The sequence below is a fragment of the Abramis brama genome (assembly GCF_963993115.1).
Source record: "Abramis brama genome assembly, chromosome: 2".
Lineage (NCBI taxonomy): Eukaryota > Metazoa > Chordata > Actinopteri > Cypriniformes > Leuciscidae > Abramis > Abramis brama.
In genome coordinates, this window is record NC_139964.1 from 22,157,171 (window position 1) to 22,169,809 (window position 12,639).

Sequence of the window (12,639 nt, forward strand, 5' to 3'; positions counted from 1 at the left end):
TAGACTGAGGTACAACCTGGGTGAGCAGACCTGGATTGAATACTGGCCGACACAAGAGGAGGCCCAAACTGAAAAATACAAAGACAAGTACGTCGGCATTGCTGCACTCGCTGACCAGCTCTTCAACTTAGGATGCACAACATAAAGATCCTCATCACGTGTGAAATCTGTGAACTTTGCTTTATTTTATGTCTTCTCCAGATTTACTGAAAGAAAGGATCAATATACTGACGTTAACCTTTCTGTAATAGGGAAAACTGGGACAAGGTGTCACACATTTTACATTGAGTTAATTTAACACATTTTACTTTTGTGACAACATGCCCCAATTGCAGGGTATGTGCATTGAATTCACATGAATTATTGTATTGACAAATGTCTTAGTGTTTTCATCTGCAACCACTGCTATAGTAAAAACGCAGTAGTGTAATGGTACTAGACTGTGATCTAGTCATAATGACAGCTTTCCTCATGTGACAACTCGCCCCAGTCTATTTGGATCATTTGTACTTTTTGGTCATTTGTTAATTGAGCTTTGAACAATTTAGCCAAATAAAATTAATTTGTTCTCCATTCTCATCTCTTTGGCTGCAAAACCAGACATTATGTATTGACCAACACACACACAACAGCAAAATGCTCTGGCTGTGAAAGACAGACAATGCATGATGATAAACATCTTAACCGCATCAACTTCTGAACTTTCAGACCTTTGAAAAGTAAAATGATGGTATAGTTACATGAGGTCAAACATCTCCATTCAGTATTAATCATAATTTAAATCAGGTTGATGAAGGTGAAAGAAACACGAGTCCTTCAGAGCTATAATATAGATAAAAAAAGAAAAGAATATAAAATCGAGCTGCAGTGTTACAAACACTAACAGCAACTTGGCCGGTTGAGCAATTGTGGTTTTTATTTCATGTTCACTATGAGTTTGCATGCGCAGGCTGATAACGACAGATAACCCGGGTGTTCGATGTTTAACCCTATAAGTTTCCAGTGCACACAGTGGTCCTTTTGGGTCAGTATGGTCTTACAAAAAATATACATTTTAATAATACAAATTATATATCATTTTTTTTATTTACTTCTCGTCTATACATTTATGCTGTGTTTTGGGGGATGTGACGTACTTTTTTTTTTAAACCTATTTACTGCAAAATTCCTCAACTACACCATTAGCATGCATATGAAATATTAAATTTTTATGAAAAAAAAAAAAAATGTTTTGTTGTTGTTTGAGGTCTTTTGAAGTGTCTTGTTATTGCAATAATGCCACATAAGTTTGCAGTAATGCCATATAAATTTGCAATAATGCCACATAAGTTGCCACTAAAAGAAAAGACTTGATTGCAATTACATATTATTTTTTTAATAATCGAAATGTATAAAATTATTAACTTTAGAATAAGAAACACATTTTTCTGTAAATAAAAGTAAATAAAATAGACAGAAATAAAGTCAGTCTGGTTAGTAATAAGTGAAGCTGGTAATGCTGTTTGTGGAGTTGTTTAATCCTCCTCTGCTGAGATCTTCACAGATTTAATGTCTTCTTTTCTCTTCAGTTGATTTCATCTGAGGCTGTGGCTGAAGTCAGTTGTAATTATTGTGTTTCTGCTCGTCTCTTTTTCTGTTCTCTTCAGAGGTGTAAAGTCCAGGTTCAGAAAGTAAAAGTCCTCCTCAGAATGTTGTTCCAATCACCTGGATTTGCTAATTAGCAGTTTTTCAGCCAGGAGATAGAAATCAGCTGACTGAGTTCATGGGTGGAATAAACATATGGCAGGACTTCTACTTTCTGACCCCTGGACTATACAACTCTGGTTTAATATCCCACAGTAAATAAGCTACTGGAGGGCAACACGTCTGGCCTTTACAGTATTTTGGGAGAAACAAATTAGATTTGTTTTAGTTGTGTTGTGCCAGTACAAACTTAGAGCCTCAAACATGTCACCAAACTTGTGTATGTGTGTTACATACAGTATTTAAATGTTGCTTATCTGTGTAGAGCTGGAAAACGATGTGGAGGGAAAGCGGCGCACTTTCACCATACAGATCTCATGCAAAGAAACGTTGGATCTGAAGCGGGGTGAGAGCTATCTGATCATGGGCCAGTCTGAGGATGTACAACTGGAAGGTGGAAAGTAAGTGTACTTGACCTGTGGTTCAAAGCGTGTGTGTCCTGATCTGTGAAAATGCCTCTGAAATCATGAGAGAGCGTGAGAAATGAAACACTTTCTGAATGGTTAGTGTGCAATCACATTATTTGTAGACAATAACTACAATTAAACATTATTTGGGTAGTTAATTGTGCCTGCTTGTTATTTTTAAAGCACCAATTGCATTGTTGTACTACTCAATTCACTGAAGGAAGTATGCAAGCCTGGTAATGTTGCAAACATGACAAAACAAGTGCATGTAGTTCCCATATTGTGCATTTACACTGTGCTCACAAAAAAAAAAAAAAAAAAAAAAAAAAAAAATGCTGCTCTCATGTTCATTATAAAATGCACAGAAACAATCTCATTTAAAAAACATGTTGGCAACATGTTAAAACATGCTAGCAATGTGTTAATTTATGCTACAATAGTAGTTGATACCATATACCTCCTGTCAAAAAATGATTGATTGACAGGTGCCCCGCCCCTTCCGGTGACAGGTACCCGCCCCTTTTGGCAAAGGGATCAAAGAAGATGAGATGAGATCAAAGGAGATCAAAGGGGTTTTGAAGTCTTTTTGACAGCTAGTTTTGATTTTTGATTGACAGGTTGACAGTTCGTTTCGGGTTTTGATGTCTTTTGAAGTCTTTTGAAGCCTTTTGATATTGACAGAAAGTGTTTTAATAATTACATCATCGCTATGACAGCTAGTTTGATGCCTTTTGATATTGACAGAAAGTGTTTTAATAATTACATCATGGCTATGACAGCTAGTTTGATGCCTTTTGATATTGACAGAAGGTTTTGAAGACACTGTGATTAAATAATTATGTCATCTAGTTTTAATTGTTTGAAGCCTTTTGAACATGACAGTTAGTGTGTGTGTGTTTTGGAAGACACAGTTATAATAATTATGTCATGACAGCTAGTTTTGGGTTTTGATGGATTTTGAAGCCTTTTGAACATGACAGTTAGTGTGTGTTTTGGAAGTTGGTATCACAGGATCCTCCTTCCTACATATTCCTTAGCTTATCCGGGCTGTACTGTGAAAACTGATAAGGAAAAAGCTGTGGAAGTTTATCTCACACAAACGTTGAAAAAGCCATTCAGTTCTTTTAAAACAATATAAATGATTATACAATAAATAAAGATCTTACTAAAACCTCACACCAAAAGTTTAAATAAAATAGTAAAAAAAAAAAAAAAAAAAAAAAATTGCAATGAGTCTCTCAAAGCACCGTCTCAAAACATAGGGAGCGCGCACATCTGTGTGTGTGTGTGTGTGTGTGTGGAGATCAGAGGAGATGTGACCATCTGTGTGTGTCATGGGATTCCCCTCTGACATCTAAAACGTGCTGTTCAGACGCTGTGATTAAACAATGTCACAAAATTACAATCAGTTAAATGTTTAGGGACTTAAACAAGTTTATGAATGGGTTCACAAAAATGTGTTAAATATAAAATCACATATTGGTTCTCCATCCCCCTCCGTCTGCTCCTCCACATTCCAGAGCACAGTGATAGTGAGAAACAGAGATTTTATAAAATAATGTATATTTCACACAAATAATATAATATACAATAATATAAAATAACATCTTACTGAAATCAATTCTTTCAGTTTAAGATAAACAAAAGAATAAAAATCATTTTACATAAACATTCTGTTCTTTAAAAGAATATAAATGATTATAAATAAATAATATAAAATAAAGATCTTACTAAAACCTCACACAAAAAGTTGAAATAAATGTAGAACTATCCAGTTTAAATAAAATGGATTCACACAAAAAAATGCAATGAGTTAAATGTTTATAGAGTTGAAGAAAAAACATAGGCCTACATGTTATGAAACAATCAGTTAAATGTTTAGAGAGTTGAAGAAAAAAACATACAGCTCATGAAACAACGCAATGTATGAAACGGGTTCACGAAAATAAAAAATCATCTTACATGTTTAGAAATCAGGGCCCTCTGGCCTCTCTTTACATCAGCGTTTGACCTGCGGAGCTTTCAAAAAGCACCAGCCAAAGGGTATGTGTGTGTGTGTCAGAGAGTCACACAAATTCAGTGATCAGGATATCAGGTGCTGAGTTTATTTATAAGAAGTATAATCTTAAAAGCTTAAATGATATATTTTAAAAACAAAAGACTGTTTAAATAAAATCTTTAAAGTTTGAATACATACGCATCTTCTATTCACCTTTTACAAGATTACTGTAATGATTTTGTTTAAATTGAACCTAAGGTATAATTGTTATTAAACAATGTCTGTTCAAAAACTTTAGATGGTTGAAAAACTGCACTTAGTTGTCTTAAATCTCATTTATGTGAAAAGATTCAATCAGCATTGTTTTTGTCCATGCTGGGGTTTCAATTTTTATGGTGGGGGGCTTTTCATAGCCATAATGATTTTTGTACCCTAACTGCATATTCTATCCCGTACACCTAAACACGACCATCACAGAAACCTAAATTTTCAAAAATGAAATAAATAAATAAATAATTAAATAAAATGTAAACAAAGTTTTAGCTAAATAAATATATAAATAAAAACACCTTACATTTTTAGAGAGTCACAAAAGTCATCTCACACCTGTGAAATGTTCATTAATTCCTTAAGTTGTATCTGTGAGAAAATGACCACATAGGCCTATCTTCAGAGAGAGAGCAACAATGAAAACATTTAGAAGCTGTGACCTGTAACTGTAATGTTAGTCTGCTAACGCTTTTCCAGAGCCAAAGTTTTGTTCGTACTAAATTTATTTCAAAGCATAATCGTAAATGTGATCTTTTAAAATGAAAGATTGTTTTAGTCTGAAGTGTAAAGTTCTTAACTTTCTTTCTTTAAAAAATCTTTAAAGTTTGAATACATTCATATCTTCTATTTATCTTCTTAGAAGACTTATGTATGATATAAATGATTTTGTCTAACGGTGACCATAAATTATAATTGTTGTAATGTGAGACAATGTCTGTTCAAAAACTTTAGATGGTTGAAAAACTGTATTTAGTCGTCTTAAATCAGCATTTTTTTTTTGTCCATGCTGGAGTTTCAATTTTTATGGCTTTTCATAGCCATGATGATTTTTGTACCGTAACTGCATATTCTATCCGTACACCTAAACACGACCATCACAGAAAACATGTACATTTTCAAAAATGAAATAAATAAATAAATAATTTAATAAAATGTAAACAAAGTTTTAGCTAAATAAATATATAAATAAAAACACCTTACATTTCCAGAGAGGTGAAGTAGTTCTTTATGCAACAATCCAAAAAGAAAATAGTTTAAGTTGTCATAATCAAAACAGCTCCAGATCCTTCAGAGATACACTACAGTGTGAACTGAAGCTTCAGGATATAGGGTAACAGACCAGATGAGTCTCGGGGGGACAATGTCACAGTAAATCTAGTCTGCGTTCCAGTGTACATCCAGAGTTTATACTAAATTCATTTAAAAGCATAACCTTAAAAGTTTAAATTAGACATTTATATATGTCAATAAAAGTTAAAGTTATTAAAATCATATCTTCTATTTATCTTTTAGAAGACTTATGTATGATGTAAATGATTTTGCTTAAATTTAACCTAAGGTATAATTGCTACTAAATAATGTCTGTTCAAAAACTTTAGATGGTTGAAAAACTGTACTTAGGCGTCTTAGATCTTAGATCTTTTGTCCATACAACATGGTGTCACAATGTTTTTAAGAAATCCGAGGACTCTACGTTGCTCTTATTTAGACTAAGTTGTATCTTTTTTTTTTTTGGTTACATTGTTTTTATTCATCAAGTTAAATGTAAATTTGCAAATCCAAATGATAGGAAAACTTTATGATAGGAAAGTACGGACAGCGCCTTTGACCAAGCCTCTACATATGGGGCACTTGCGCAGAGAAGATGCACATTCTTTGCACACAACTAGGTGACCACAGGGGATGAAGACAATGTTCACTTCCTTATCCATGCAATCTTTGCATGTGCGCTCCTCTTGAAGTCTTCTTAACTGTTCCTCCATAGGCAAGTCTGAAAGATCTTGACTCAGTGATGCAGCTTCATTGGTCTGGGCCATCAGTTCTCTCAGCAGGCAGACATCATTCTTCTTGATCCAGTTGCAGAAGACTTCTGCTGCTGCATTTCCTTTCGACAGGACTAACTCAATGAGCTGCCCTGTCTGCTGCTTGACTGTAGTGCAGTTACGAATAATGCCATACTCTTTCTGCGAGATGACGTTCTCCTCTAGAAGATGGTCCATTAAGCTCTGCACACTTTTTAGTTGCTGTGACATGGCAAGATGATGTTTCTTAAGAAAAGTAAGAAACTTACTTTCTCGCTCCTCCTCTCTCTTCTCATCTTCTGCACTTAGTAAATCAGACACCAACTCTTGAACGGTTTCGTAATTTTCTCCACTTGCGAGGATTTTGCTTTGAACGGTTTGCTTCACCACAGGATTGTTCATCATCACTGCATCTTCTGAACGGTCTTCTCCAGGACCCAGGTGTACAACAGGTGGATCAACAAATTCTCTTGAGTCGCTGTCTCCATTAGTCAATAGCTGTTCAAATAGTCTTGGAAATCTTGCTTGAATCTGATGAACAAACTCTTGGCCCTTTTCTTGCAACAGGTATTTACATCTTGGAAACCACTTAGCATGTTCTCTCCATGGATCATCACCAGACTCCCAACATCTGAGTCCACCATCACAACAAAAGCACTTCACGTCATCATTACGACCAACATAGTAAAAACCAGCCTTAGCCAATTGGTCTGGTCGAACAGTTATTCTTGAGGGCCAGTTGACAAATGTGAGCAACCTTTCTTCACACTGTTGCATTGCTGATCCATTGGAAAGGCCGCCACCAGATAAAGGTACACTGTTAACCCTTGCTGTAAAATTCTGACAATATTATACCATTTTCCATTTAAACAGTAATATACCGTAGAAAACAAAAGTAGCCTACAGGAATATACTGTGAATTAACAGTGCTCAAAATCGACACTCAGAGGCTGTTTTCCCAATCACACCCTATACCCTCATTCACTATTCCCTACATTAGTTCACTAATATAGTCCACTTGAATGAAAAGAAGTGAGTGAATTGAGACACTGATGAACACCTGATAAGCAGAATCACTGAAGGACAGAGAAACAAGAACAGAAAAAAGAGAAACACAAGAACTACAACTGACTTCCAGCAACACTGAGTGTGAAACCAGTTTACAAACCAGTTTACGATTATTTCTTTCATACATGTACAAAAGCTCTTGTTGAGAATTAACAGAGATTTAGTTATTAATAAAATTTGTTGTCACCATGATGGAGATCAGTATTTGCTTTAGTTGGTCTCTTGTCCCTGGACTTCTTACCTTTCATCTCTCTCTGACTGCTGTAACGGTGAGTTTATAAAACACATTTGTTATGGTAAGAAAGAGTCAAGAGGAAGATGATCAGGTGTTTTTATTTTTTTGTGATGATGTCACAATCATCCTGGACATGCCTGATTTTCAGATTTTTCCTATATATAGTCATTGAAATTATAGTTATCTCATGTTTAGCATATATCTGTGAATCTACTAAATGAAATCAATATTTCTGTAATCAGGTCTTCTGAAGAATATTGTAATCATATAGTGCATTCAATTTTATTTTACTCCTGCTTGACTCAGACCCACACAGACATCAACAATCAGCATATGAATCTCAACAATGGTGAAAAGTTTCATGTCGCAATGCATGCTGGGTTCCAGGATAATATAAAACTCCCAGCATGCACTGCTGCATGAATAATAATGATAATAAAAAAGAAATATTGCCACCATTGTTGAGATTCATGTGCTAAATTGTGATATCTCGGTGTTTCTAAAACACAGTGTAGCTCTGTTTCTCTGGTTATGCATCATGTGTTAAAAAAAAAGAGTCATTGTATCTTATTGCTGCGTTTTCACAGTGGTGGTAATGTAACACTTTTGATTGAGGATTAAACTCTGAATAAGTGAGAATGAATTCCTTAGTGAATGAACAGGCAATATGATGATTTTGTCATCATAATCATTATAACTGCAGTCATTCATAAACTGTGTGTGCGCAAGTGTGACTTGCAAAAACACAGCTCAAGCAGCAAAAGAAAAACTAATGTTTTAGCATCAGCATCCCAACTAAAGCAAGCACTGATCTCTATAATGGTAACTTCAAACCAAACATTTTCAATTAAACATCTCAATAACAACTTCTGTAGATGTATGACAGAAATAAAGTCATACTGGTTAATAATAAGTGTAATAATGTGTAATGGCTGGAAGTCAGTCGTAGTTATTGTGTTTCTCTATTTTCTGTTCTTGTGTTTCTCTTTTCTTCAGTGATTCTGCTTACAATCACTTACATATTCCCTTAATTATCTCACTGCATCGTTACTTTTTACTCGTAGTGTGGATTTCCCTGAGGGGTTGAAAGGGTTAACTGTGTAAGATAAAAAAGACACACCCACAAAATGTATTTTAACAGTAATAAACTGTAAGTTATAAAACAGGTTTATACTGGCAACACTGTTGCCAGTAGTTTACTGTAAAATTATTTTTTTGGGTCACCATTGTGCAGAAGAGTAGAGCCTGTGCTTCAGTCCAGGAGAAGATCTACAAACATTGATGATATGCTGCATGTTGCCTTATTTAACAGGCGGTGACTGTGTAGTTGCTGATCCAGTGGAAATCTTTTTATGTACAATAGTTTTTTAGTGGTCTCAAATAAAAGAAGTTCACAGTAATACTTTACTCACATTATTAATGCATTATACATTTTAGTTAATACATTTAAATGACAGTTGGTCAATTTAAGGCAGTCGGTTTCTGCAAGTGTAATTAGTTAACTATAATTTAGTGCATTTTTACAGAAACAAACTAGATTACAGTAAAGAACTGTACAATTAACAGTATTTTACTGGCAACAGTGTTGCCAGTATTTTACTGTAAAAAAAACCGGTAAGGTCTAACAGTGTACATTATCTGCACGGTCACCTCGAACGAAGCGACAGTTGGGGTAATGCCTCTGGTGCTCTGATACTGCCCGATCTCCCGGTTCCCAGTTGCTAAGCTGGCCTCCACAACTGAAGCAAGCCACTCTGTCGCCCTGGCCAAGGTAGTAGAAACCGCTTTTGGCAAGCTCGGCTGGAGTTAATGTAGCAAGAGTCCAATTCTGAAAGGTGTCAAGGCGTTCCAGTTCCCGACGCATGCCAGGATTGTGACAAGTCGGAGGTCGCTGGTGAGACATAGGACTGGAGAGGGCCAGGTTGCTGAATGCTGTGTTTAAGTAACCCACCTGCTCCTCCATTTGGCCTGAAATGGATGCCGTGGTGGTCGATGTTACGGCTGTCGCAGGGGCGGAAAGCTGTAGGATGGCTACGTTGCGAAGCGGGGGAAAAGGCAGAGTGAGAGGACGACAGGAGGTTTGCGGTGGCGGGTAAAAATGTGACCACAGGGCGTGTCCACTCAAGCCCTTCTCTCTGCTGGACATCCCATGACTAGTGTCTAGTCGTCCATGACAGAACACATAATCTTATTAATCTTATTAAATACCCTCTATGATGCAGGAACCGATGCTAAGAACAAAATCAAATTTTGTTCAACATCACAATTTCAAAAATTGAAAAATCACCACACAATTTCAGGTATTCACATCTTGGAAATGGTTGCCACCTCAGGAATACAGTCATTTAAATGCAGAAATCAAATATTGAAATATTGAAATATTTAATCTTTTAAATCATATAGTATTTTTAATTATTTTAAATATTATTATTATGTATACTATTATAATACTATTATTATGAGCTCAGACATTTTTTTCATTCAGAAATTTTTATTTCAACATTATACTTTCATACATTGAAGTAGTGAAGAAAATGATAGATCGGCAGTACATAAAGTAAAACAATAATGACAGAAAACATTTACAGATGGTCTAACCAGAATAGAAAATCTCTGCAGGCTATCATGTCTTGCTCTAGGATGTAGTTGACCAGACTTTCAACTAATTCACCAACGTCTGTTTTTGCATTTTTTGACACCAGTGACACACAGAGATCCGTTACAAAAGTACAAATAGCGAGTATCTCGGTGATTTCAAATTCATCACAACATGCACACAGCACATCCAGAACTTTTCTGAGGATTACGCCGTTCGGCTCTTTGCCGTTAAAAAACATGGCCGTTACATCAGTCCATGACTTTGTCAGGCCTCTTATGACATCCATTTCATTTTTGAGATTTGTCACACGTTTGGTATCCTGTGCACAATCGTTTTTCATACCACACGCAGCATCGATGATCCTGTGCATCAAGCCAACCATCTGGCCTCTAAAATGATCTTTAAACATAGAGTCTAGCGTAGCTCTTAAAGGACACTCTTTGCCCGTGGCGCACTCACATGCTGGATGATACTTGTTCTCCATCAGGTTTTGCGTCGCCATTTTTTCAACTTTTCGAATAGTCCACTATTCGATGATGAAAGATGCTTTTCGTTCCTGGAATCGCCTGAGTGAGTCCTTGCGGCACAGTCGTCCAGGGTTTGTGCGTTAATGCTCGGAAGTTTGTGTTTTTGGGTCAGGAGCGTAGTTTTCATCAGGCAAATGTTGAAGCGGGCTTTGACAGTCCTTCAACTTTTGATCAATAAGATGATGCAGTAGCACAGCAGTCTGAGGCTAGTAGAGCTAGAAGTAGAGCTAGAGCATGCGATGTCCTGAAATATTTATCAGGATGGCGATTGGGGTCCGCCCCTCGCCCCACTGGAGGGGTTGTATAGGGGTGTCGTCATCAGGAAAGCCATAAATAACTATGTAAATTATAGTCACGATGCAACAGAAGTAGTGTCATGGAGAAGTTATGCCACCAGAGAGAAGTTTATTATTTTTACTCAATCCAGTTACAAAATCTGATTAAACATATGCATGGGTGAATTGTTCGCCATAAGTTCTGTAACAAACATTTAGAAAGTAGTAAGGATCTATTTCATTTTGCGCATGCTTTAAGTTAACTATTAAGATGTTAAAGTTCATAGACCTTTAGCGCATTGAGTTAAAATTAAAATCAATATCGCATTAAACACATCATTACCGTGTTTAACCCTCTGAGGTCGACAAACGCGCGGGCGCGTTTTGTTGGATTTTCTCCACATTGTAGCACTATAAACTTAAATTTCTTCGTCATTTATGGTCATACAGAAAAAAGAAATATAAAAAAAGAATCTGTGATATTTCTACTTTTGTATGTGTCCACTTACAATCAAATCAAAACATTGTGCTTTTGTAAAATAAAGAAAATAGACAGGGTGTGCGTTCTGCCTCTCCGTCGCGGTGAACTTTTTTTTCTTGAGCACGTCTATAAACTGAAACAAAACTCAGCGAATACTTGTCACACATTTATGAGCCATACACCTTTATAAACATTTAAGTGTGTACTTTTAAATGATCGGATTCAAAACGAAAACAAATATTCTCTGTTTAAGTAATTTGTATAAAACCAACAAGATGTCCAGCTTCTCAAACGCTTCCTAATTATTTTTTAATTTACCACGCCCACTCGCGCAAAAGATATTCACATGCAAATCTCCACATGGAACGCGATCGCGCTCATTACCTCAACAACAAAACACTTCACTTCACTTTTCGTCGAGTTTGAAAGACGTGCCTGAGCTTACATTGGATTTACATCAGAAGAAGAAGAACCCGATTTGAAGACAAGAAAGATAAGGTAAGAAATTATATACTTACATATTAGTTTGCTATTGTTGCATAAATTTCACATTGCAGTTGAACTGTTGCTAGATATATGGTGAATATTATAATATTTAGACCCGTGTTTACTGTTACTGTGTTTGTGGATATCTGCTCAAACGTAGATATGTATATGGTAACCATAATGTTTTATATTTGAGCGCGATCGCGTTTGAATGTATCATATTTTGGATCGTGATCACATTTGAATGTATCATATTTTGGATCGTGATCGCGTTTGAATGTATCATATTTTGCAGCGCGATCGCATTTGAATGTATCATATTTTGCAGCGCGATCGCGTTTGAATGTATCATATTTTGGATCGTGATCACGTTTGAATGTATCATATTTTATCCAGCACTGCGCATAGCTTATGCCTACAAGGCACAACAAACCTGGTGTTCACTGTTCATTATATTATATATTGTTGGAAACATTTGTGTGTGTGTGTGTGTGTGTATTCTGTGAATTTTAAAAATCTAAAATTTATTCCCAAAATCGTGCAGGCCTTTCTCTTGATATCAGTATGTTCACTTTTTTTTTTCAGGGCCCAGATGCCACTGAGGACTTCAGTGAACATGAACATGGTAAAGTGAAAATCAAACACCTTGGAAATGAAAGGTCCCAGCCAGCAGAGCCATGTGGGGCCCAAATGGGTTTGACCTGGGCTATCTAACTGGGACCCAGCCAGTTTTGCACCCAGTTTCCA

The 12,639-nt window shown here is 36.1% G+C and overlaps 2 protein-coding genes across 3 annotated transcripts in view; one reads left to right on the top strand and one right to left on the bottom strand.

The window, feature by feature from the left end:
* The window catches only part of LOC311077871 (complement C3-like), a 31,941-nt gene extending 31,368 nt beyond the window's left edge, over positions 1-573 (top strand). For both annotated transcript variants that reach the window (XM_084106505.1, XM_084106506.1), the window contains one exon: positions 4-573. In XM_084106505.1, the coding sequence (XP_083962631.1) occupies positions 4-145 (142 nt within the window). In that variant the 3' untranslated portion in view covers positions 146-573. The remainder of the gene's footprint in view (positions 1-3) is intronic.
* A 5,358-nt stretch (positions 574-5,931) lies between these two features.
* Positions 5,932-9,670, bottom strand: LOC311077969 (putative inhibitor of apoptosis; the record flags this gene model as incomplete). Its single annotated transcript, XM_084106616.1, has 2 exons — positions 5,932-7,061; positions 9,158-9,670. The coding sequence occupies 2 exons, from the start codon at positions 9,668-9,670 to the stop codon at positions 5,997-5,999; spliced, it is 1,578 nt and encodes a 525-aa protein (XP_083962742.1). The 3' UTR covers positions 5,932-5,996.
* Positions 9,671-12,639: the final 2,969 nt, after the last annotated feature.